General features: G+C 44.7%; 1 protein-coding gene across 4 annotated transcripts in view; it reads left to right on the forward strand.

Moving 5' to 3' along the window:
* zbtb46 (zinc finger and BTB domain containing 46) overlaps positions 1-26,392 on the forward strand; it is a 59,981-nt gene extending 33,589 nt beyond the window's left edge. For 2 of the 4 annotated variants that reach the window (XM_018686017.2, XM_018686018.2), the window contains exons 4-7: positions 11,079-11,360; positions 16,186-16,550; positions 18,007-18,049; positions 18,180-20,763. In XM_018686017.2, the coding sequence (XP_018541533.1) occupies positions 11,079-11,360; positions 16,186-16,550; positions 18,007-18,049; positions 18,180-18,979 (1,490 nt within the window). In that variant the 3' untranslated portion in view covers positions 18,980-20,763. Of the gene's footprint in view, positions 1-11,078; positions 11,361-16,185; positions 16,551-18,006; positions 18,050-18,179; positions 20,764-21,723; positions 21,900-21,984 lie in introns of those variants that run through there. The other 2 variants (XM_051071289.1, XM_018686022.2) reach the window with 2 other exon arrangements.
* Positions 26,393-27,821: the final 1,429 nt, after the last annotated feature.

Genomic DNA, 27,821 nt, shown 5'->3' on the forward strand with positions numbered 1-27,821 from the left:
GGACCTCCCACGGCAGGGGTACCCATACTTTTTTTTTTTTTTTTTTTTTTTTATTAACACTAATTCCCCAGCTGAGACTACACCTGACCTGAGTGGGAAAAAAAAACTTTAAGGGGATCTCTTGTGAATTCAGTGTAAATGAGAGATTCTTACATTGGTAGAAGGTGATGGCTGTTCAGAAAAGTTAAAGAGGATTTCAGAGTTTCCTCAAAGAGTGTGTGTGTGTGTGTGTGTGTGTGTGTGTGTGTGTGGGAAAGCATGGGAGACAGATAGAGAGGTAGAGAGGTGGAGAGACAGAGTGTGTGTTTGCATGTGTATATGGTGTAATTGTCTGTGACCCTGGCAAGCTTTTTTTTCTTCTTCTTTTTGTGGTTAGACTGTTTGGCCTTCCCATAGTTCCTCTGGCCTCAGAGACATTCAGCTTCAAGGTTCAGCTTGTGAGTGTGTGTGTGCAGGAGAGGAGAAAGGCAGCAATGGGGTTTAGAGGTGGATTTTGATAGCGTAGGACACCCAGACCCCCCTCTCCAGTTCTCCCCTTCCATACCCCTCTGCTCAGACCTTGATAAGTGGAGCCGGAGTCTGTGGGGGTTAGGGATTCCTGTCTGGCACAAACACACACATACGCATAGAAAGACACACACACAAAGTGCACGCACTGGGATCCGCCCGCTCTACATTCCTGTGTCCGACTAAGGAAGCAGCCTAGCCGTCTTCCCCTCCACTCCCAAATTATCCCCTTCTCCTAAAGTCGCTGCATACTTATCACACGCCTCTCTACCTCTCTGTTCCATTCTGACTCATACATACCTCCTCTATCTATGTTTTCGTCCTCTCCATCCCTCCACTGAGCACACTGCGAACACTGCTTGTTGAATCATCTAGTAGTGAGTTGTAAAATGTTGTATTAGAGCAAGTGAAGAAGATCTGACAGCACAGTGAGATAATGTTACCTTCTTACAGTTCAAATCATGTTCAAAACATATCTTGTATCATTGCCATGATGGCTGTGTTGCACCAGAAATTACACCAGAAGTATTAGAATTAACTCGTTGTACAATCAGATATTTAATATTTTAGGGGAAAAAAAAAATCAGGGCATATAGTTTCAGATATTTCTACTGCTCATGTGTCCCTTTATCCTGGTGGGGGGTAGGGTGGGGGGGTTGTTTGATCACTCACTGCTCACCTTTTTTTTTCTTTGTTGAACTCTTACATACACTCTCAACTTTTCCCCTCTATCCCCATCTCTCCCTGTCATCGCTCCCTCGTTTCTCTCCCTCCCCTGCTTGCTATGTGACTCTGTTTGTATCCTTTACCCCCCTTTCTCTCCCTTCCTCCCTCCCTGTATTGCTCTCTCCTTGTCAGGGGTGCGTTACAGGGGTCAGGAAGAGGTCATGTGGTCTCACGCTGCCCTTCTCTCTAATGGCTTCTTAATGAGAGAGCCAGAGAGGGAGAGAAGAGCAGTTTTGAGAAGCGGGGTGAGATATCAGCAGTTCCGCTTAGGGCGCTGACTCTCCCTGTGTGTGCGTGCGTGTGTCTGTATGAGGCTGTGTGCGCCACATTTGTGTATGTGTGTGTCACGCACCCGCGCTATTTGACTGACCCCTTGCTCCATTTTGAGCCCTCTCCGAGCTCTATGTTCTTCTCCGGGGAAAGAGGAAATGACACGTTTGTAGCCTTGAATAAGCGCTGGGGTGCGTCACACGCACTGTCCACTGGGCCTGGGCTCGGGGTGGGAGGGTGGGAGATGATGCAGAGGTGAGGGACGAGAAGGGGTGTGGGTGTGAGTGTTTGTGTGTGTGCGTTGGGTGGGTGGGAGTGGAGGGGGGGGGGGGGCTGCTCTTTAATTTGCACAGCTTCTGCTGATTTGATCATAAGCAATTAATCTCAATGGTTCAGCTCGGCTGCAGTGGGGGAAGAGAAGATGAACACAGTTCTCTATAGTATACATGTGTCCCTCGCTGTGGTTCCCCCCCTGTTCATACTGTGTGATTTCTACTCCTCTTACCTCTTATACTCGTATCATAGAGAGACCATGCTGTGGCAATTTTTGTTTCTCTTGTCGCACATCATATTCCCCTGCAGAACAGTGTGGTTTCCCTAGTAATTTCTGAATTTGCAGACAGATTTTGCTTTTAGAGCTCTATCTCTGATATCTGAAATTTTCAATGTGTTTGAAAAGGTTTTCATGAGCCTTGGGGTTGTGAAACATATTTATCACCTACAGCAATTTGTTAAGTTTTAAATCAAGTGAAAATAAAAACTTAATAAAATCAAACTTGGAATTACATGATTAACGCGCATCATCAGCTCCATGTTGGCTGCAGCGCCAGAACTCTGATTATGGAATTAAAGCTGCGTCAGGTCCTCTTCTATTTCGGTGGCATCTTCACAGGCTTTGGACTGCTGAGAGGCTCACAGAGTGGTGTGAGCTTCAAGGTCCAGATCCGTCTTGCCTTTGTTTTGACATCGGTCCAACTTTGATCAGCTCAGGAGTGACACAGCTCACCACTGATCCACTAACATTAAGCTCAGAGATTGCACAGGTTTGGCCCCCTAGTTCACGTCTCATTTGTCTTGCTTCCTTCCTCTTGTTTTAACCCTTTGCTCTCTCGCCTCATTTTGACCCTCCACATCTGTGTGTGACAAATGCCGCGACTTGTTCCTTCACTCTCCCTTTTCTGGCCAGCGTCTCTGCCAGTTTTCCATCTCCCTCTATCTCCCTCGCCCTTGCTTTTCCTCTCCGTGGCACCGTACTCCTCCCATGCTGAGGCCAGAGCTCTCTCCATTGTTGGAGGCAGGTTGCCAAGGATACAAGCACAGAGAGGCACAGTCTTAATGTTATGAGATGGGAGAGATGAGCAGAGAGAGGGGCAATAGCCTCTCTGGTCACTGGGCAGCCCAACAACGAGGCTAATGCTCTCCGGAGAACACGTAGGACCCCCCTGTTCACCACTCAGTGGAGTGTCCCTCTGTGAACGGAGCACAGTGACACTGACTGTTTGTGGAGGAACCTCTTGTACTGGTCATCTGCTCTCTGCTCGCCTGTTGCGACTGTAGTGTATGATTGCAGCGTGCGTCTTCATGCGTTGTGTTTTTGTACATTTGTCAGGCTGCCACTCGATGGGGGCTCTTGAGTGGCCGGTCTACAGAGCCTTTGTTTACAGAAGAAGTCAAAACTGAAAAATATTTGAGGACGCTGGAATTTTTAGAGGTATTGTTTTTGCTGTGACAGGTGTCATGATGCTGCACCCAAATATACGGTGAAAATCCCTGTCTAAGTAAGTCACCTCTGTTGGTTGATCAAGTTAGTGTCCAAATGTCTCTACATTTGGGGGAAATTCCTGAATGCTCTGGAGAACTCATCACATTCAAACAAAACAAAATGCTGAGGTGTAAGCAGGTTATATAGTGTATATACATATTTTTACATGAAAGGTTCTGCACACTTACATCCAATGTAAGTATTTAATGACAAAACCAAACTTGGCCAACCAAGTGGTGAGAACTTGATTTGTATTGAAAATAAGATGGAAGTCTTTTGCAAGCATGAGGAAGTGACAAAACTGACATGACACAGTTTGGGTGTAAGATGGAGAGATCTAGGTTCAATAGTGCAAAATATGAAACATGTATCCTCACCAATGTATGCTTTACTGAACACACTTGTATTTTATGTGTCTTATGATTCATCAGATTTATAGTTTCATAATCTCCTCCAGAATGTCCAGCTGGAAATATTCAGATTTTGCCAAATTTGTTTGCTTGTTAAACTCGTCTTGAAACCATTTCCAGGGAGCAGTAAAGAAGTAATTCTGGCTAGGTAGTTGCCTCGGAGCCTCTTAGCTGGTCAGTGTTAGTTGGAGAGTGTGTTAACCCACACACCAATAACCCACAGGCTCTGTACAGCATCCCCACCCAGAGTCGTTGTCGTTTTCCTCCTCCACTTTCCATTATCCCTCCTTTTAACCTCTCTTTCACTCTCTTCCACCTCACCCTTCAAATGCGACCCTGGACCGGGCTGGACGGGGCTTTTGGGCTCGTGCCCGCTCACCAGTTCCTCCCCTGTGCATAAAGCCAAGACATAACCTCTCTCTCTCTCTCAATCTCTCCATCTCTCTCTCTCTTTGCTTTTAGCACAAAGCCCTGCGTGTCTGCCTTCCTTCCCCACCCAGCATTCTTTCCCCATGCAGACCTCTCCCCCGCTCTCTCTCTCTCTCTCTCTCTGTCGACTTCCCTCCTACCGCCAACTCGCTCAGCCTCACCCTACCTTTCATTAGCCCACTCTTTATCTCACACACTCACTCTGCTCGCTCTCTCCCCCTCCACTCTCCTATCTCTCCAGCTTTTACACTCCCTGTACTCTCTCCCTCTCTCTCTCTCTCCTTTTCTCTCTCTCTCCTCCCTCAGTTGCTTCAGCTTTTGTTTCTGATACATCTTCATTTATTCCTCTCTCCCCCTCTTTCCCTGCTGACCCTATTATTTTTATATTCTCTCTCCCTCTGCCATCACTCCCCCTCTCTCTCGCTCTTTCTCTCTCTCTCTCTACCTCCCTCCCACTCCTCGCAGTCCCTCTAAGCTGCATTAACTCCCCAGATTACCTTGAGCCCTGCAATCCTCCATCCCCCACGCACTCACCCGCTCCCTCCCTTCCTTCACTCATTCACTTGCTCACTCCGGGTACGTCCACACCATGGCGGCTAATTTTGAAAACAAAGATATGTTTGAAAATGACTTTCAACCACACTAGCATTCTCACGATATTCTTGAAAAGATCTCCATCCACACTGACACACTTTAACGACAGGAAAATGGATAAATATCTTCGTTGTTGTCCTCTTTTGGACAGGAAACAACAAAACTCAGATACAGAAACAGCAGAACTCACTAATTTATACATTATTTTGTTTCTGTCGTCAGATGACTCGAGCATAAAATTGTGATTGTGATTTCCCTAGTGAACAGTAAATCCTGCACTGCTGTGTCAATCAAATCACTATCGTATGATCACAAAGTCAGATTGAACATAAATACTGATTTAAATTCTAGTACTGTGATTGTCAGTATCAAGATAAGTTATCAAAGATGGTTACAGGCGGAAGACAGTACTATCCTCAGCTTTACTGCCACACAACCTTCAACCAGACTTACATCATTGTTTTTCAGTGTTGTCCCTACCCACACTAAAGCTTGTGATATACTTTCAAACATTCATATCAACAAGTGGCTGCAGTGCCAGAGTATTCATGTAATTGCAACCTTTGTGTATGCATGTAAAGATTCTAAATGTTTTATTCATGTCTGTGGAATTGCTGCTTTTGTGAACTTTGATACTCAGATTGACACCACTGACCAGTAGCAAACCATCTTGACTTTGCTGCACTTTGATGGAACAGAAAAACTGCACCATCCACTTTTGTTTAACCTCGGCTGTTAGAGTAAACATCTCCACAAAAGAGTTTGCAGGCAGTTATAAGACAGGAGTCAGTGGTACAGACATGTCTTTTGAGGACACTATGGGAACTTATTTCACCATTAGCAACCAAGCAAATCCACTTTGCTAACGAAAGAGTAGCAAGGCTGCCAATTCAGAGAGAGCTTTTCTTCCCCCTTTGGCCACTCTTTCTTGAATGAAATATCATAAAATCTTGAGAGGAAAGTGCCAGACGGGAGTAAACAGCCCAGTAGAAAAAGAAACGTGGAGAGACATTGTGACTATTGCTAGCTGGACTAATACACGTACTGATGAATTTTTCATTGTGGCGCTTTCTGGTGTGACCAGGCAAAATCATCCCTTGCCAACACAGTGATATCTTCCTTTACAAAATGTAAACAGTGAAACGTGGTGAAGGTTACTATATTGTAAATGAGATAATGGCAGAAAAAGCAGCAGCAGCAACAGGCCTTACATCTTCATATACTGCCCCTACTGACTAAATGTTTGATTGCATCTCGTAGCGTTGCCGTCTTGATGTGGACATAGGGCCAAAACGCAGAGACAAAGATGTATTTTCAAATTTAGCTGGCTTACTGTAGACGTACTCTCACACACTCACTTGCTCACCCCCACCGGCACTACCCACCCTCCCTCCCACAGCCTCTGTAACCTCCCCCTCACCTCTCCTCACTCACCCACCCACCCACACTCCATCACCCCACCGTCCACCTCTCACCCCACCACTCTTGCAATCGCTGTGCTCCTCTTCTCTTCTCTCCTCTCCTCCCCTCCACCCACACTCTCTTTTTCTCTGAGCCCCCAGCAGTACCACCATCACCACCAGCACCATCATCTCTCTCTCTCTCTCTCTCTCTCTCTTGCTCTCTCTTCCTCTTCCCTGTCCTTTACCACTCTCTTCCCTCTGTCCCTCCCTCCTCTAAAGCCTTCAGGCTCTGCTTGATTTATGCTTGCCCTCCCTATCCACACACACCCCTCCACCACCATCACCACCACCCACCCTTCTCTATCTCTCCTGGAGGTTGTGGCCCGGCTAGTCCCTAAAAACAACAGAGAGAGCGAGCAAGTAAGGGAGAGGAAGACAGAGAGAGAGAGAGAGAGAGAATAACAACCTCTTTTACTTTCCATCCTCCCTCCTTTTTAACCCAGCATTTTTTTCATTCCCCTCTCCCACACTGCTTTTTAAATTGCCTCTGAATTCTTGAGCTGTTTTAGTGCCTCACTCCCCCTTCTCGGCTGAAATTACTTTTTTACCCTCTCAAACTCTGGCATGCTGAGGAAGCAAATTCTACCTTCCCTCCCCTCTTTGTCCACTCGAGGACAAACACGCTCTAATCACACGTACAGTGTATGGAGCCGTTTGTGGGAGGAAGAAAAAAAAAAAGGTGAGGGAGAGACTTTCGTTTTCTCATTTGGAAGCATGTCGCTGTAATGTCGCGTAGACAATGCGGCAGGCAGCGGGGTCTTGTGACAACACGACGCTTGTAATGCCTTGTCCTTTTCAACCTCAGGCTGGCCCAGCCATTAACCAGGCCGACTTGGGGCAAGGCTTCTTTCTGAGTCTTTCTCTGTCTCACACACTCTCACACACACACACACACACATACACATACACACAAAGATACACAGTGAGAGAGTCTTTCTCCTTTGTTTGCACTCCCATACTCAAACATGCACACAAGCCCTACTTTCTTCTTGACAGCTCTCTTGTGGTCGACAAGCCTCAGTAACTCGTTGCTTAACCACCCTGGACTTTTTCTCTCCATTGTGTTTGGCTACTGTCTCTGTTGATTTGAAGGCGTGGTGTATTGTGTGTGTGTGTGTGTGTGTGTGAGAGAGAGACTGGAGGTGTCAAAGGAGTGTGTCCACCAACAGCCAGGTCATGTATGCATGCGCAAATAGTAAATGTGAATCAACGTATGTTTATTCACCCTTTATCTATCAAAAACCTTGAATATTTGGAAAATAGAAACTCCTTCGCACAACAGTGTTTGGCTTTATTTGGAGGTGAAGGAGGCATATGTTGAAACGCACACACACACACACACGGACACACTCCTTGAGTACAATCAGAACAGAGGATCAGAGGTCAAACTGGGTCAGCTGACCTTTTCTCTCCCTTTTCAGACCTTCTCTCTCCTCCTCTTTACTGCGTCAAAGCGCGCTCTCTAATAACACGACTCCCCTTGTGAAACACACACACACACACACACACACACACACACTCTTCACTCAGATATACAGTGCAGCCTCCAACCACAGCACATAAAACTCTATCTTCTATCCATTAGCTGTAACTCTCTCAATGGATGATAAATGCAGTATCCCTCACAACACATTTGAAGTATAGTTCAACACGCACATCTTTTATTCCAAGGCAAGTCTTATTCCGCCTTTGCTTTTTCCCACTCAAGCCCCCACATAGCTTGCAGCATCGCTCACGCGCGCGCATGCACACTCACATACACTCACGCGCACACACGCAAACTCGCACATGAACAAAGAGAACCACCATTTCCACATATTTGTCTCTCCTTTTAAAAGGGGGTTTTATTTAGCATAAATGTTGAAGCCAAGGGTGCCCGGCTACCATGGCAACCAAATTAAACGGAGGATCTCTTCAGAAAGCAGAAATCTAAATTATTCGGACTCTTTTATGAAGGGGAAAATGAAAATTCCCTTCACTGTACAGAGACCGCTGCACTGTAAAGGCAAAAGAAAGGAAGGGAAAAAATGAGGAAAATGCTATTGTTTTTTTTGTGTCTGACCATGCAGTTCAAAGGCATATCCCATGCCATTGAAATTCATAGGTTGCTTCATGACAACCAGTAATGTTAACACTCAGCATATGCGCACAAAGGAATGATGTAACCCCAGTGTCTCTAAAACTCCAGATAAACCTATTGGCTCTGAAAGACACTACAATATGTGTGTCTACAAATCCTCAGTGCAACCCGGCACACGTATGATGAAATCCATAAGCTGCGTGCATGGGATTAGGTGCGACTGTTTCTGGTGTGGTAAATGATTTTATCTGTTGGAACAGGATGAGGTTTAAGTAACACACCATCTACGTGGGGCCGATGAAGCTTACATAAGTGAAGGAGGATTATGTACTATATTCCGATTATTTGGTGCGGAAGCCTGTTTGCGGTCAGCTGAATACTAATTTCTAATATCTCACGCTTAGTCTCGGAAATGTGGATAAATCCTCAGAAAGCGGGATACTGTATGTTCCACAACTGAGTGTGTCAGCAGGACAGAGAGAGTCCTGTGCTAATGTGTAAAACATACATATTAATTTCATGCATTTTGGAGTGGAGGGAAAAAAAGTCTGAAATGTTACTGTTTTCTGTAAGGAAATCGTGAAGCAATCAGTTTCCATAGCCTTGCCACTTAATGTGCAGTGTGTGACTGAAGCATTGTTACTGTATGACTGTGAGGAGGGCGGACATGTTCCATCTGTAGATGCACGTGTCCAGGGGATGCTGGGAAAAGTGGTCAGGGGTCATTCACTCGTCCAATGAACAGATGAGTGGAGGGAGATGGGGGTCAGAGGTGACCCTCTTTTCTCTCTCTCCTTCGCTTCCTCTCCTTCCATTTGTCTGCCTCTCCTTTCTCCATATACGTGCACTTGTGTGTTTGTGTGTGTGTGTGTGTTTGTTGTTGGCCCACAGCAGATCTATGTTATTGATTGACTCCTGTGGCTGCTGGGCTGCCCACTGAAGGAGGGGGCAGAGCTCTAATGAATTCCTGCACCTCGTGCCCCTTACGCCAACCCCTACACCCCCTCCTTAATTAACTTTGTTTGTGTGTGTGTGTGTGTATGCGGGTGGGGTGGGGGTGTGTGTGGATGCACGCATGTGTGTTTTGTGTGTATCTTCTGTGCTTCCTCCACAGCTCAACACCCCCGCTTTTACACTCCCCTGCCTTTTTTCCTCTCTCTCTCTGTCTTTCTTCTCTCCACCCTGTCCGTGCCTCCTCTCTTCTTTCCTCATTTCTCCTACTTTATCTCCTCTTTTTTATATCTTCCTCCGCGACTGCTAGTAGTTTGACGGCTGCTGATTACTTCGTATGTATGTCACTCTTATCTGTCGCGCCCCATCTCCTTCCCTGCGTCCTCAATATCTCACTCGTATCACTACACCTTTCAGATCTGCGCGTCTATGTGCAACTGTGCATACAGAGCGTGTATCAATCTATCTGATCTGTGATCATTTATCTATACTGAACATGAAAAATGACTGACGTGTGTGTGTGTGTGTGTGTGTGTGTGTGAGATGAGAGAGAGAGAGAGAGAGAGAGAGAGAGTGGTCAACATTGACCTAGTAGGCTGTGAAGAGGCTGTATACCCATCGGTATTCCAGACGTGGAGGCAAACTACTGTCTCTGTCACCTTGACTCCCCCTGCAGCAGACGAGCACCGGGCTGCACAGGAAACACTTAGCACTACCTGACTGTAGTTAAAATGGACAATAGGGCTATTTTGTTCTCCTGTTCCTATTCTATTTTTTCACTCATTCTTTTTGCTTTGCTTTTTCTGCTCTGTTTCTCTTCTTTGTGCCCCTGCATCACCCCTGTTTTCTGTCTTCACTTTGTTTATTCTCCATTAGCTTTAAGTGTGAATTCATCTGTCACTGCATGGGCTTTGCTAGACTTATATCAGGATGTCAGAAGGTTTCTGTCCAGAACAATCAAACATAATTACGCACACACACCCCCTTTAAGGCGATCTCAAGTCTGCATTAGCGCCCAGAAGTCTGTGTGTGTGTGTGTGTGTGTGTGTGTGTGTGTTTGTTTTACGTGTAGACAAGCCATTCTTTCAAAGTCTCCAAGTCAGTGATGTGCGTGGTGTGTATTTTTGTCTAAGTCTTTGTTAGAGAAAGCAACCTGTCATCAGTTAAATGTCAATTAGGAGGCAAAGAAAGTGTGTTTTTGTGTCTGTATTTGCCCATGTGTGTGTGTCTGTTAGTGTTGAGCGGAGCCGTCGTCAGCAGTGTGGTCTGACAGTCTTGTAGATCTACAGTGGAACCTCCAGCGACATGTCTACTGCTGACAGCTTTTCTACACACTCCGCTTTCAACGACACTGACGGCTAAACACACATGCAGACATACTGTAACGCACACACATAACACAAGCACCACGTCTGTGTCTGCCTTTCTCTCTCTCACTGTCTCTTTATGATCTCCCTGTATTTTTGTTGACTGGTGATGATGAGGTATGTTAGGGAGTTGAGGAGAGAGAAGGAGATGAATCAGAGCAGTGACGTGTTGGTAGTCACTACCGAAAACACAGGGTGTAAACGATGATTCGGCTGAGAGGTTTGAAAGAATTGGTTTAATATGGTGTGTGTGGGGGGGGTTGTATTTTCACTCACGCTTTTGTCACTGTTGGGTGAACCCTTAAATCAACTAAGTGAGAACTTTTTAAGTATATTGTTGTGTTTTTTTTAGTTTGACCACCATCCCTTGTTATATCCCCTTTCTAAGGGTTTTCACAAACCCAAGAGTGACAGGATTTTCAGCCCATGGGGAAGCATGTAATCCCTTGAATTATGCAAAAACAGTGCTGTGAGGACAGAGGAGCCTCACCCATCTTCTGTTACCTCATCTCTATTCAGGGGCAGACGTGACTGAACCCAACAGCTCAGACAGCCGCGGCGAACGCCTCGACTTCTTCCTCAAACAGGAAGAGGCTCTCGCCACAGAGCCCGGCTTCATGGGTCCCAACGAATCGGAGGAGGCCGGGGGAGGAACCGGGGGCGGGACAATCTCATCTGTGGCCAATCTGAAGGCGGCGCTGATGAGTAAGAACAGCCTGCTGTCACTGCGGGCTGAGATGATGGGAGATGATAACCCCTTGCTCTACGAGTACCTGCCCAAAGGAGGACACTCCCTGTCGTGTAAGTCACTATTTACCAACACTGCGCTCACACTGATCATTACACACACACACACACACACACACACACGCTGACGCCCCGACCAGCCACACATCTCATCATAACTTACACATCAAGTGTACACAAATCTACTAGTGTATTTTTGAGTGCCTGCTCATGTGGTCACCTGTGAGACTTAAAACATACAGGCCTGACCGCTTTTGACATGAGTGTCCTCTGCTGCAGAGTATTTTCCCTCATCAGCCACTGTATTTGGATAAGTCTGAATGCATGCGTGCGTGCGTGTGTGTGGTGCCACTTGAGCGTGTAACGAGTTTGTGTGGCAACACCGGTGATGAATAGTCAGCGGTGACTCAGTGAGAGAACATTTTGCTGGGATCGCTCTCGCTGTCGTGAGAAAATTTGTTTGGTTTTATGTGACAGTTTCTTTGTGCGTATCAGTGGGTCTATGGCTGTATTTCACAGCAGCAAAATAACACAACAGAACTGCAGCAACTGTTCAGATATTAGTTGCTTACTGAATTTCAGCTTTGCTCTACTCAATTAGGGAACAAACCTCTGCTTGCTGTTAAAAGTGCCTTCAAAATTAGGGGTATTTTCTCAAAATTGTGCCTCTGAAAACATCACTTTACAATAGAAAAATGTGATGTTGTGAGGTAAAACAGATTACAACAGTACTTCAAGCTATATTCAAGTATTTGTTTATCATAAAATTTCTTTTTTTTTGTGATTATGAATGTCTTTGCAACTTTAGTTTTATTTTTGTGTGTTAAGCCTTTTATGACCTTCGCCCACTTTGAATGAGTAGAAAACAGTAGAAACAATTATTAAATCAACTTAAATGTTCCACTCAATGCCTCCACTTATTGTCGAATAAATCATTTACTAATCATATTAATAATAGATCAATACTCATGCTTAATTGCACTTAATTTTTCCACATTAACTGGGGAATTTTTCCTTCATTCAGTCAGTTTTTTTTGCCCTCAGTGAGGGTGTTAAACTGTCTGTGTGTCTACAGTACATGTGTGTATCTCTCTGTGTGAGTGCGCTCTGTGTGAGCGTATATTAGCTTGAGTCCACATCCGCGTGGGCACATTTGTGTGTGTGTGTGTGTGTGTGTGTGTGTGACTCGCGTGTTTGTGTTTTTCTTTGCTTTTACTGGCTAGTAATTGGATCTTTTGTCCCGAGTTCTGCCTGTCTTTGTGAGTGGAAGAAAAGCAAAGGAAGGGTACAACTCCAAGCCTAGTCATGCCTTTTGAGTTGAGCCCCACTCACCTACAAAATAAAAGACAGAGCTGGGACTGAATAGACCAAAACACACATTCACAACTGCACACACGCGCACGTGCTCGCACACGCACGTCACATCACATCACCCCTTTTGTGTAAGTGTTAAGTGTGTGGGATTGAGATGTTTCTGTTGGCTTAAAGAGGAGAATCAGATGCTGTCACAGCACAGATAGGCAGCCTCACAAGCTCCAGAAAAGAGAAGAAGAGGCTTTTTGATACACATTCACACTTTACAGATACACTCAGCCTTGACTATATGAATAGGAGATTTGGAAAATTCAGAGAATGTTAATCATTTGCTCCCTGCTTGGAAAAAAAAATGTTGAATGATTCTTATAGCTGTATTTCACTTGTCACCAAGAAAGAAACCTTGGGGAGGTTTTTGGTTAGCCAAACCTTATTTTGAATTCTCTGCACAATAGGGGTTGGGGAAATGGGCTTGTCGAGATGGCCAACAACCTCCCCTCCCTCCACTGGTCTGTCCCTGTGTCTAAATGAGGACAGAAGATAAACAAACACTGTACCTCAGATTACTGGGCGGAGGATAAGTCTGCCCGGTTTGACAGATCGCTGTTCCCTGCCTCCCTGCCTCCCTCCCTCCATTCAGCCCTCTTTCCCCTCCTCCTGTTCTCCTCCTTGCTTCTCCTTCACCCCTGCTTAACATCCTTCCTGTCCTTTTTTCCCTCCTGTACTCCCCCTCACGCCGTCCCTCCCTCCCTCCATTCCCCTCCATCCATTTCTCCTTCACCCCTCCTTAACACCCATCCCTCACACTCTCCCTCACTCCCTCCCCTCCTGGCCAGCTCCTTCTGCGATTCCTCCATATTTGTCTCACTCTTGTCCCCCCCCCCTCTTTTTACTTCAGTTGTGGAGCATCAAAGTATGTTGGTTTAAAATCCTGGGAAAGTATTGATCTAGGCAGAGAGGAGGTAGAGCAAGGTCACCTGGCCCAATTCATGAGAGACCACTGAATATCAGCAAAAGGTCTTGACACAGAGTCCCCCCCCCTTCCCTCCTTCTCTTGTTCTCTCTTTTCTGTATAACTGACTGTTTAATAAAGCATTTTCCATACGTCCAAAATCGGACCAAACTGACAATCAGTGTTCGACGGTTTAACCGCTGAACACCTCTCTCTCTTTACATTCGGCTATCCAAACTGATCCGACCCTCGACTTGTTGCCAGGGCTTGTGATTCAAATGCACGGCTCCTCTCTTTGCTATCCTTTGCATGGGTCACACAGACTACATCTTCCGAGCATGTGGAATGCCAAAATACAGTGGATCTGGCTTGTATGTCAGTCAACGTCCTGAATCCAATTAAGATCATTTGGATTTGGCCCTGCTACCTCTCTGTGCGTCAGACAATCAATGCCAGACAATGGATTTTGCCGGACCATCCCCGCGCACCTGTCCACACTGCCACCGCGTACCGGCTGTAAAGAACATCCAATTAACTATAGGGATCATACTGACGTTATTGAACTTTTCTCTCCACTGCCTGCTTCTCATCACTTCACATCTACTTTTGAAAATTGACTCAGCCCTGTACAGTAGCTCCCAGTGGCTCCGTATCTACTCTCCAGGGATTTTAATGATTTTTATTTATGTTAGTAACACAAATTTTGTTAATGTGGGGTAAGAGACTTTCCAGATTTAAAATTCAAATACTACATAGCAAAGCCATACCCTCTGCCCCTCTTTTTTTAAAGCAAGAGGAAAGGCAGAACAGTAAGGGTTGATGTAAAGGCAGATATCGATACAGGAGATGGAAATAACTTCAATCTGGTAGTAGGATTTTTTGCTAAAGGTGACCTGATCCACTTTATATATAAACTTTTTGGGAGTTGCTGGCACTGTTCCCAACATCTCTTACCTGCAGGAGATACATACCGTGTCTGAAACATGGATCCAAATCCAGGTTTGCCTCTTTTTTATATTTTATAAAAAGAGTTTTTTAAAAAACTTCCCACAGGATATAGCTAACAGGGCATCATTAAGCCTTTTTAGCCATGGAGTCATGGAGTCATGGAGCACCCCAATCCTATCTGGCTATTTATTCCTAACAGACTTACCAAGTTTTAGTTGATTGGCTATTGGCAACTGGTAAGTCACCTTACAGTAACTGGTTCCCTAAAGCCTACACAGTCCTCGGTCCTGACCCGATTATGAGAGGATGAAGGTTGTATTTAAGTTCCTCTACAGTCATTTGTTGTTAAGGTAATTTGGTTACTCTGCATTATTGTATTTTTCTTCTATTTCTTGTGCTGCTGTCACTGCGCAGTGAGTCAGCCTGCTGTTATTTGTATTCTTTACAGCTTGCCAGACACGACAGCAATATTAAACTCAGCAAGACAAGATTGCGAAAATTGCAGTTGTATGTTTGAGTTCTTCAAGAGGCTTGAAACTGTTTAACCCAGCTGACGTAGATATTCCATGATAGTCCTTTTTCTAAGAAGTGCTTCCTGCCAGAACACCATTTGTTAATGAGCTGCACCCTCTCACCTGTAGCTCATCCCTTTTTACTCTCTGTCTCCGCTTTTTCCTCCCTGTTAATGTTGTTCCTCCCGTTACTGTCAGGGGTGGGGAGGAAGAAGAAGAAGAAGAAGGAGAAGAAGAAGAGATGGGGAGTTAAGCATTTGTGTGTGTTCTCAGTAAGTGGGAGTGGGGAGTGTCGGGCGCGGTAGTTTAACATTCCAGGAATCCGTCCACGGTCGAGCCTCATGGTTGTGTGATTCTGTCCGTTGTGCAGAGGAGGGCAATGAATGGCTAACCCACTGCATAACTCTGGAGACATTCCCCAAAACGCTGCCCACACTCACACATGCTCATGCACACACACACACGCACACACAGAGAGAGTCCAGAATAACCTGCAATACATTATACTTTGATTAATATGCACTAAAAGAAAAAGAGACACACTCTCAGTATCAGCTAATGGTGATATTAATGTAGCAGAAAAACTTCTGTGTGAACAGTTATGGAGAGCTAAAGGCTCTGCAAGAAATTTCAAATTCTTTATCCACCGTGTCTTAACTTGTTGCTGGTAAACATCTTACATGGTCGATATAGTCGTCCTTTACCCTGCGTGTACAAAAAGTCTTCACTTGAGCTGCAAGATGGCTCCTCTCCAAAACCGTCTCCCTCCACGCTACAGAGGATCCTCAAGCCCTCTCCTTATATGCATTTTACTCGCTCACACAGCACATGCACACTCCTCTCACAAAACACACACACATGCTGCCATCCTCTGCGCACGCATGTGGGTGGAAGGAGAAGGAGAGCTGAGGAGCGAAAGAAAAAGAGAGAGAAAGAGAGAAGAGAAGCCCTAACCCTTTCCCCTCGGCTGGTGGAAAGTGAAACTTCAGAGTTTTTCTTCCTCCCCCTCTGCATAGTGTTTGATAGTGTAGCACTGGCAGCCTCTGTGTGCCCCCCTGCCCACTCTCTCCCGTTGTGTTCTGGTGGCCAGCTGCTAGCAGAGTTGCAGTTGTACGTGAGTGGGTGGGTGAGACTCGTTTCCTGTGCTCCTCAGGGCTCCGCTCCAACAACTACTGCAGCACGCTCCGGCCAGGGGCCACGGGGGCCACTATTCATAACAAACAGGGGGCTGGCTCTTCTCCTCCTCCTCCTCCTCCTCCTCCTCTTCCTCTTCTTCTTCCTCATCTTCCACCATCACCACTACCACTACCGCCATCATCGTCATCTACATCGTTGTCATCATCATCATCGACATCAGCATACTGCCCGCCCACTCCACCCACGCCACTGCTCCCCTCTGAGCCTCGGCCCCTGGAGGCCCCCGGTCTCCGGGCTGGGGCATCCCCACTGCGCTCAGAAAGATTGGACATGGAAGTGGAAGAGGCTCCTGAGGGCCCTGAGTCCTCCACCTTGCCTGAGGTAAGCACACAGGGAGCCTGGCTCGGCTCCAGGGCTGAGGCTGCTCTCTGGGTTCTTCAACTCCAGTCAGATAAAAGTTTGATCCATGTTTAAAAAAAAAAAAAAAGAGTGGAGGTTAAGGATCCCATGGGGGGCAGCTTCATCCTGCTTCTGCAAAACACAGAGAGGGGTTGAGAAGTGATGGAGAGTAGAAAGTGACCGGTGACGTGGTGGGAGGGTTGGGGGGGTTAATGGGGTTATTTTACAACACTGGACTCAAAGTCTTTTTTATACTCAAGCACATCATCGCTCAACCCCTCTCTGTATCTCATTCTCTTTGTGGAATCTGGCATATTTCCTGCTACGCTGGAGAAGAAACACTGTGTTTTTTCTTATGTTTGTCTTTCTTTTCTGTATGATTTGTTTGCTCTCTCTCTCTTCCTTTCAGATTTCCAATTCTTCACCCTTGTCTCGCTTTTCATATAATCTTTTAATATAGCTAGACCAGAATTCACCTTCAAGCCAGGAGTCTTTGCTCAGCATTAGCGGTAATGTAGTTTATAGCGGTTAGATTAGAGATGACACATCAAGTCACAATGGCAGCGTGAGCTCAGAGATGGCAGATAACGGGCAAGGTAGTGAGATGAGACTGAGTAGAATCAATACTAGTAGACAATGAGAGGTTTGCTCTCACAGCCCAGGAAATTGTTTGTTCTGCTCTCTCTCTCTGTGTGTCTGTGTGTGTCAGTGTGTGTGTTTGAGCATGGCAGTATGAGCATGTGTGGATTGGAGTTTTGTGCCAGTCTGTGTGTGTACATCGTGTGTGTGTGTGAGTGTGTGTGTGCGGGTGAGCAGCATTTGATTTCAGTGGACCTGCCTCCCAACAAGCCTCCCTATCTCTACGGACAAGCCATCTGTTTGCCCAGTGCACGGTGTTCTGTTCTTGGAGAGGAGGAGGAGGAGGAGGAGTGTAGGGGCCGAGGAAATGGGTGGGGGTGAAGGAATGGCAGGAGCATGGAGTAGATGGAGGACAGATACAGTTCAGATGGGATGTAAAGGGGAAGTGGGGACAGGGGGATCGGTGCACCTTGCTAACACCCAAGTGGGGGTTGTATATGAGCAACAGAAAGATAATATTATTAATACTGTATATCAACATTAGTGCTCATTCTGTGTCTCATAGGACAGCTCTAGCATCGGGGAACTGTCAGTTATTTACTGTACAAGACGTATTCTCTGTTTGCTCGCTAATCTCTAACAATTTATTTGTCTTTAAATCATTCTGATCTGTCGTTTCTCTTGTATTTTTTTTTCCTTTTCTGTTTTCATATTTTCTCTCTTTGTTTCTCAGTGTTTCTCACACGTGTTGTCTTCACAGCTTGTCTCACCTGCCTGCCTCCTGCATGCCCAGACAACATTCCATACAGCCCTGTATCAATTTGTGTGTGTGACATAACGAAATGTTTTGTGTTCACAGGGGGGAATAAAAGATGAAAAAGACATGAAAGGATACAGCACAGGTATGGTTAAGGCTTTAAGAGTTGAAGTATGTCACATCTAGATAACTTAAGGGAGAGTTTTTTTTCTTCTCCTTTTATACCTTATCTATTTCTCTCACTTTTATTCTCACCCTCCTTCTCGCTATCTCAGCCTTGGAAGGTGACCAGTCCCCTGTCGAGAGGGATCAGATGGGCGATGGGAGCTTTGCTGGTGGCTTGACCATGCCTGCGTCAGTGTCCGTGGCTGGCAGAGGGACTAAAGGGCTGATGGTGCTGGGCGAAGGAGGAGGATCAGGGGAAAGAGTCCTGCCAGAGCCCAGTGCTTGGCCCTCACAGGGGTTCGCCTGCTCCCTGTGCAAACGGCTGTTCAGCAGCCTGGAGCATCTCAGGGAACACGAGTACCGCCACACCCTGTCTCTGATGGCCTTGTCCCTGGACTGGCCAAGCATGCAGGGTCCGCACCACCAGCCCGCCCAGCCCCGTCACCAACCACAGTCCCAGCCTCTCCACTTCCACCAGTCCCTCTACCGCCCTGCGGTGGCCGAGCCCACGCCGGCACGCTACCTCTGCTCCCAGTGCCCCGCCAGCTTCACCCTCAAATCCAACGCAGACCGACACGAGAAGACCATCCACTTCAAAAAGAAGCTGATGCAGTGCGTGTACTGTCTGAAACACTTCAGAGACCGCACAGACCTGCACAGGCACCTGTCGTCCGTGCACTCCAAAGAGAGAGGGCACACTTGCCCTGCCTGTGCCAAGGCTTTTAGCACTCAGAAAAACCTGGCGACACATGTTAAAGTGTGCTGCCAGGTGGGGTCAATGCCAGGAGCTATACTGGGAGGCAGCACTGGGATGGAAATGTCGCAGGGTGGGGTTATATATCCACTGTGGCGGCTTTCCCAGGAGACAAAAGTTGACAATCTTAATTGCAGTATCAATGTGGAAAACTGAGCCTGGATGTACAGGCTGCAGGCTCATGTACACACATTCATACCCATCAATTAGCAGTGGATCCTCACTTGTGTTGTACGCCAAAAATGATCTGTAGTGTCATTGCACTGAGAAGGGAAGAATTCCTTTTAAAATCAAATGTCTGTTGACATGACTATAAATACTGAGGGACACTTCTTTTTTACAACTTGTTAAATTTTATGTCATTAATATTTTCTAAGGATGACTTAACAGGAATCGACAACTTCTAAGTCAAAAGTGCACAACTGCTATGCAAATCTGATCTTTTAAATAAACCTCTGGCTGAGATTATATATACAGCATTTTTAGGGTTTGTGAATAGTTTTGTTGAGCACTGACTGGACCAATAAACAGGTGAATTGCTTTCTGCTGCGGTGACGGGTGGAGAGATTGGGGGGGTGTCTTTCCACCTTCCCAACCTAAACCACTTGTCTGGCTCACTGTCGCCAGTCACCAGTCTGACTAAACTCTTCTCTCCTTTTTAGGCAGAGAGATCTTTATCTTTGTGTCCACCCCTGCATTACGGGCACAAAGACACTCAGACACAGTTCATATCTGCACGGCTTTGCCGTGGCTCACAGCCCACGCAACCACACCACCTGCAGGAACTTTGTAGCATTGCAGCAGTGAGAGTTGGATAAACACAAATCAAATGAGATTATTTCTGTTGTCAGAGGTAGTGCACCTCAATAAATTATTAGAATTGGCGTAAAAGAACTTGATAGAGTATATAAAAGTATTTGTGGTTACTGTAAGTTAAAGCGAAAGTAAAAATAAAAGTAATTCTACTCTAGATCCACCTTCACTGGACATGCAGAAGCTTGTCCTCAGTCGTCAGTCTGATATAATTACCTTCAGTCAGTGTTGTCAGATCAGTGCAGATGGAGGGGATGTGCCGAACGAGACAAAGCCGGCTAAAACAATAGACCAGTAGTGGCTCAAATGGGGGATGGGGGGTTTGCTGTCTCTCTTTCTCAGTCCATCTCCTCTGTCCCAGATCTGTAAGTCTTCCAGTGGCTGAGTGTGGCTGGAGCTGGACAGTAATTGGTCCTTCATGGCTCCAGCCCTTCTTAACCCCTGACCCCTCATCTGAAGAGGAAGTGGGGACAGAGGGGCAGATGCCCTTTATACCAGATGAGCTCAGTGATGTCATTGCTGCAGACGGATAATGGTCTAGTTGTGAGCACAAAGTAGAAAATGGGGGGGATCAAGAGAGCTAGCTTTAAAGTCACTGCTGACATAGATTCAGAAAAATCTGCCAAAATTTCCTCCTTTCAGTTTACAGCAGGCCTTAACCCTGCAACAAGATGTTGTCTTGATACAGCCCAGTTTTCAAGGTTTACTGTGTACACCCATAGTGTGAATACTATACCCAAAAGGGAAGACATCCTCTAGTGTTTCCCTTTAATAACCCATAGTCACTCCAGTACATAACTGCAATTTGTTCGGTAAAAGCAGAACTGGTGTTTCTCAGGTAGCGCGCTCTGTCCTAGCCAGCAGCGAAAACAGACTGGCAGCTCAGAGAAGTCAGGAACTAATCAGGAACTCTGCAGAATCAGCCATTGAGGAGAAATGGCAACTGCTGTATGGATGTTGTGTAGTGTTTTTGAGTTGGAATATGTATTGTTTGTAAATCTTGAAAGATATTTCATTTTAGATAATGAAACCCATGTACTATATGAAAATATGTACTTTTCTAAACAGAATGCAATTCTGCTTGTAGTTTTAATGCTGTAATTAAACTGTTATGGAAACCGTGGAAACCTCTTTGTTATTTTCCTCTTTCATGTAGTCATATACTCACATAATCACAATATTTCTTTCTTTGTGTTTGCATTTTAATGTTTAAAAAAAATCTGGGTGCTCTAATCTGTTGTGCAGTTTATGCATGTTTTTTGTTGATGTGCTGTTGAGTGTTTAATCAGAGCAGAAGTCGATTTGCAGATGGAGGTAATTATGTTGTGTCGCTTATAGCTTAACTTAACCCTTAACTGCGTGTTTGACTCCCTCCTCTGTGTGCAGTAGGTGCGTGTGGTGTGTTGTGTTGTGTTTGTATGCACATAAATCCAGCCCTGATCTTTCATGGTCATATACTGTATGCCTTGACTGTAAAGTTTCTCATTGGCCAGACACATACACAGACAAATACACACATAAGCGCGCGCGCACACACACACACACACACACACACACACACACACACAAAATCTGTTTACTTGGATGCCCTTCACCTGGCTTAACTACCATTTAAGTCTAGACCTTGAGATAATTGGTGTACCAGACCTCTACACAAGACTGGGACATGGTATTAACAAGTTGTTTTTTTTTTTTTTTATTACACTGAAGCCTCCCTTTGTGTGAGTGATTTTATTTCCCAACATCCAGCCTTCTCGTCATTGTCTGTGTTTGTCTTTCTGTCTGTGTTTTTGCTGTCCATAGCAGAGACCTTCTAGAGCAACTAAGGCAGACTGACTGTTGTGTCGTGTGTTTATAGTATCTCCTTGCCTTTATTGCTTTAGTATGGAGGAAGAGCTGTTGCCAGGGCAACTGTAGCTTTGACTGGGATTGGGGTGGCCATGGGAATTGATGGTACATTTCTAGACCAAGCTGCTAATTAAATGTAATAACTGAAAAGTGACGTCTTGGTTTATTTAAACGAGCTTCATTCAACACTAATCTCTTTTTTTCTTCTCTTTTCTCCGTCCCTCTTTCTGTCCCTACAGTGAATGACTTCACAGTGATCCGTAAAAAGTTCAAGTGCCCCTACTGCAGTTTCTCTGCTATGCACCAGTGCATCCTAAAGAGGCACATGCGCTCTCACACTGGTGAGAGGCCCTACCCCTGTGAAATCTGTGGCAAGAAGTTCACCAGGAGGGAGCACATGAAGAGGCACACACTGGTGAGTGGGCTCATACGATCGCCAGTAGGGGGCAGTATCCAAAGTGTGAATCAAAGTATTTAAACAATGTGTTTTCACCCAACAGGTCCACAGCAAAGACAAGAAGTATGTATGTAAAGTGTGCAGCCGAGTCTTCATGTCAGCGGCCAGTGTCGGAATCAAACACGGCTCCCGGCGTCACGGCGTCTGCGCCGACTGCTCTGGCCGGGGCATGGCCGCGCTGCTGGACCACAACGGGGAGGTGGGTGGAGACATTTCTCCAGAGGAGGAGCTGTACTCGGGCGACCGTTTCCACGATGACCAGGCGGAGTGCGATGGCGATGGAGAGGGGGAGGAGGAGATGATGGTCGAGGGGGACGGGGAGATGATGGGAGAAGGGGAGGAAGAAGGAGGGAAGTGGAAGGACTCAGGGATGACCACTGAGGCACACGGAGCACTGGACAATGAGAAGGAGGAAAGTGACTCCTCAGCACAGGAGGGGGAGCAGCAAAATGGGAGCGAGAGGGACTTCGCCTGGATCTCCTAGAATCCGTCAGACTCCTGGCAGTGGCTCGTCGACCAATCTCTGAAGATCTCTTGCGATCTCTTGGGCAGAAAAACTCTGCTCTCTTTACCCATTCGTCCCACCGTGGGCAGGCCTTCCTTTGAATGGAAATGCTGTAGGGTGATGCGCGACAATGATCTAAAACCATTATGAGTAACACACTCAAACGCACACACGTACACAGACACACGCACACACACACACACAGAAACATACACTTAGGCTATTCTCAACCTTGACTGCCATAGTAGAAGAAGAGTGGTCAAGAGATGGCTCGAGTGCAAGGCTTTTTCTGCTTACCTCCTTTACTTCTGATGCAGTGTTTTTTTGTGTTTCTTTTTCTTGAGGGTTCAGGCCAGAGTCCAGTAGTTTTCTACTCTTGTCACAACAGGAATCAATGAGGACGCTGCCAAGGACATGGCCAACGCTAGACTGCGACTTTGTATGTTTGCCATCACAATCACCATGGAAACCAAGGATCACTGACGGTGTAGGGGAAATAGCCAGGGTGGGGGTGGGTGGGAGTTTGGGGGGGTGGGGTAGTTGGTGGTGGGGGTGGGCTGTCTTGGTCCCACCTTGGCTGTAATGTTTCTAGGGGGAAAGTCTCTCTCTGCGAGTGAAGGGAGAGTCTAAATCTATTGCAAAGCTATGTGTGTCAGAGGACCAGGCAGCCCGATGGCACATTGATGCAGAGTCCTACTGCCACAGACTTGCACTTTAATGACAACTGACTCCTATCAAAGCCCTGAACCCGTGGTTTACATTTTTGATCTGATCTTTACTTACCTAAACAACTCGGTGACCGCACCTACCTTTAAGGATATACTTTATGTCCTCTTGACTGTTATCAACAATATAGAGATCACTGAATCTTTGTGCAGATTGCTGTTTATATAGCCTATGCCTTTCAGTGGGGTCCTTAATCTTTTCTTCACTTAAGTTTACCACAAGGTTTCTATCGATCCATTCCAACAAATACTGGAGGTGTGACAAATGTACATAAGGATTTGTTTGTTTGTTTTTTTTTTTTGGAATTTAAAAAGGGGATGTGAATTGTGTGTGTGAGACGGAGAGACAGAGAGACTGAAAGTCAGTTTTACAGTGTGTAAGAGAGTTTTAAGAGTTTTAAACCTCTTTATACACAGAGTGGACATCAGTTTCTGCTTTCCCTGTTTGGAAAATCAACACAAGCACACACAATGGGATCCACACGACCTACACTATTTACTCTTTCTGTCTCTCTGGCTGTCTCCGGTTCAGTTTCTCTCACACTGGAGGTTGTGGTGATAGGACCTGAGAGCCAAGTCTCTCACATCTAAGGAGGAGCTGCCTTTTTTTTTTTTTTTTTTTTTTTTTTTAAAGTCATGTAATTTCAATTTCTGAATACAGAATATGCAGACTCTTTCCATGATTTATCTTTCTTTCAGTGATATATTTTCTCTGGCTTTGTAAGGTCAAAAGAAGAGGATCAAAATTGTGCTTGAAATTCAGAGTTTGATATTTGTAGAGAGTGTAATATTAATTTGTTTTGTTTAACAGCTATTTATTGAAAAATCTGTTTGTGGATTCCTAATTTTTCCTAAGTCATTCCCTTCCTCTCTCTGTCTCTACGTGTGTTGTGTGGAACAGGACGGATGTTTGTATGCAAGAATGGTTGAGTGTCCAAAAAAAAAAAAAAAGTCTATATTGATTTAAGATTCTTTCCATGTTTTTGGCAAAGTTATTGACAATTCAAGTGAGGCAGATGACATCTTATTATTATGATTATCAGAACTATGATTACTGTTGATGTTACTATTATTAATTATTATTATTAAGTGCTGGATGCTAAGCTTTATTGTGTGTTCTTTTTTTGATATTTTATATCTTGTATAAGAAAAAAAAAAGCTTTTATACTTTGCCTTGTTGTGGACAGCAAGCCATGGGGCTTTTATCAACCTTTTATTGTGCCAGTTTACGCTTTTTCTGTCGTATTTGCTTTTTTTACCAAGGGGGAAAACAACTTCACTGTCAAACTTCTCTGTTAGATATTGATTGAGACATATATTCAGCACACGCTTTTGCATCACTAATGTACACTAATTGATTAATATCGAACCAAAAACAATCTAGTACCTTGTATACATGAAGTGCTTTTGTTTCACAGTCTGTGTGTGCAGGTGCTTTTTGGATTTGTTGTCGTGGTTAACGGTTTTGTTGTTGGGTTGTTTTTATTTTTGAACCTGTCACTATTTGTCACAGTTTGAAAAAGTGCACATGTTATGGTATTATCGTGAATATGAAGGGCTGTGTGAAAGGACCAGCTAGCTTTTGAAGACTGCATCTTAAAAACCAAGCTGATTTTTTTTTTTCCTCTTTTCTAGTTCCTACTGTCTCACACCTTCACATGACACACACAATCAAGTAGAAATGCAGCATGCAGACAGAAGAGTGCTGAGTCTACAGGTTGTATTTCTACTCTATTTTACATAAAGGGAAAGTGAGCACTGCAGTAGTAACTCTGGGAAACATTTTTGTTGCCAATGCAGGTCTAAGGCCTCTCTGCTACAGGTGCCGTAGACTGCACTTCCCCATTAACCCCAGCTGATAAACTCAGCACAATGCGATTTGTGATGCTTTCTTCATGTCTGGCAGCCGTCTTTATTTTATTGGTTATTATTTATTGCATTTTTGTTTGACCCATTTCTCAAACAGTTGTACTTATTGGGGCGAAAAAAGAAGAAAGACAATGGGGTAGAATTTTTTATGAATGTCAATGGGTGGGTGTGGAAGGAGCCTATGATCAGTGACAAATCTCTGTCCTGTGGTGCTGTTGTGGCCACTGAGAGACGTCTGGATTGTATGTGTGACTCCCCCCCCCCCCCGCCCCTTGCCCCGTTCCTGTGCTCTTCTCACAACCTGTGCTGTATGTCCTCTTCCTCATACTGGGTTGTACTTCAGGAAAACTGTCTGCCATCAACCCCTCGATATGTGCCTCAATGACATTTCACCCGTGTGCTTGCGAGAGTGTTTGTGTCCGAGAGATGACTGAATGTTCGTTATCGATGGATAGAGATTACTGAGATGCGACTGATCAGATTAGAGGTGCAAAACGTTTGAGGATAAAATCCTCAAAGAGACAAATCATGATGGGCGACTAGATTCTCCTTCCCGCCGTGTATGTTGACCTTTTGTGCCCTGATTCTGTGGTCTTAACTGCATGCCTGTGTTCATTTTGTCATACCAAAGCGACGTCTTCGGCATCTGCACACAACTGTCTCATTCCACATGATGCAAAACTGGAACTGTTTGCTCTATTGCAGATGAATATGGGTATTCTTAGACGTGTACAAATTGCAATCCTCATTTAGCCTGTATAGCTTGATTCACACGTGCAAATCATGAAGCCATAGATATGGGTATATCTATATTATACTATATTTCAAAATTGGCGCTTTTTACTTTAGATTTTGTTCTTCTACTAAGAGTGATGTGTGTATACCTTCATATATATGAATTTATATTACTATTATATATTATTTATTTTCCTCTCTCAAGTTTCAGAGGGCCTTTAATTTGTAAAAGGTTGCCCTTGAAGCTTGAGGTTTGTTTATTTTCATTGGGAATATTGTTCAATATGATACTGACTTTATATTGATGATTATCATAAACCTGTGTTTGTAACAAAATGTGTTAAATAATCAAAAAAACCTGTCCTGTTTTTACACCTGTTTTGTTTTGGGCAGATTTTAAGTGCTCTTGTGCAGATATTTTTCGGTTGATAGTACTGATCACAAAACATTTTTACAGTCAACCATGAGCCTCCTGTTTTGATGTTGGGGCTGGCCCACCGGCCGTCCAAGCCTCTTTCTAACTTCATGTTTAGTGGAAGAATTAGCTTGACTATTATTTGCAAAAATCAATCAGTCTCAATAAATTTTGAAATTGCTGCTGTAAAGAAGTGACCAAATGTGTGCTGAGCCTTTTGTTTTCTCACGCCAGTTATTACAGTGGCCCTGAAAGTCAAAACATGATGACATTTCACAAAACAGACATTTCACAACTGTCCTTCATCCAATCTAACTGATTACAGCTAATTTGGGGTTTATTTCCACACTGGAACTTCAATACTACCAAGAGAGGCAATCAATTTTTAGGGACCAAATGTAAACACTCAAAAGGTTGAAGAAATCGTTGATAACCATCTGACTAAATAGCTTAGGCCAATAGAAGCCTGTTTTGTAGTACAGAGGGCACAGGTTCAACCCTTAGGAGATGGAATGAGTTTTGAAGTTGAGGACCAAATCCAAATACTCAAAGAAATAGCTGCTAACCATCTGGCTAAATAGTTTAGACCATTAGAAGCCTGCTTTGTAGTTCAGAGGATGCAGGTTCAATTCTGCAACAAGAGGCAGTGAATTTTGAAGTTAAAGACCAAATGCAAACAATCAAAGGCTTGAAGAAATAGCTGCTAAGCATCAAATTAAGTAGCTCAGGCTACTGGACGCCTGCCTCATAGTTCTGAAAAGTGTAGTAAATTTAGATTTAAAAGCGCTCTGAGATACGATCTTAATGTGAAGGGGACTTGGTTGCGTAGTGGGATTGTTTAAGACTGTAAGGCTGCTTACGTTGCAGCGTCTAGAGATCGAATCCTGCACGTTAGCAGGACCCCAAGCAGCAGAAAGAAACCCACTGTGATGGCGATGATAAAAGGACAAGTATCTTTTGTAAATGTTATGTCTATCAATATCTTCAGAATTGCTATTTCGAGCTGATATAAGTTTGGAAACCACTAAAACATAATATGTAAATTCAATCTTTGGTCAAAATAATCTGCTGAGACATAATATACACTGTAGAACTGTAGAGTTAAAGGGATATGATGATGTACCACTGAACCTAGACTCTAGAACTGCATTAAAATGTAATAATTTTTAATTAAACTGGGTTCTCCAGCGGCTGGTCTACAGGCTAGCTTTATCAAGAGTTTAGCCGTTGTTTCTAGTGCCTGAGTTGATGTGAGCTTTCAGATTTCATATTACATCTCAAAATATTAGTTTGTAACTTTCTGTCCAAGCACTTCTAAATATAATGATCCTGAAAAAAATCAACTTCGTGAATCATGTTATCGCAAAATTTGTTATCAGACAAAATTCTTCCAGCAAAAATGTCATTATAGTTCCCCACCATGCAACACTTTACAACCACAATGCAACACTATGCCTGGACGTGGAAGTAATAAAAATGACTTCCGCCTGGTGTATCATTATCTCCATCAGTGATGAGGAAGAATCCCTTGTCTCCAACACACAGGCACAAATTAACCTCATCTTGCTTTGCAGTGTGGGCGCTAAAAGTCCCAGTGAAAATAACATATAACCAATACACTGAAGAGGGTG

This window comes from Lates calcarifer, linkage group LG6, assembly GCF_001640805.2.
Source record: "Lates calcarifer isolate ASB-BC8 linkage group LG6, TLL_Latcal_v3, whole genome shotgun sequence".
Classification (NCBI taxonomy): Eukaryota; Metazoa; Chordata; class Actinopteri; family Centropomidae; genus Lates; species Lates calcarifer.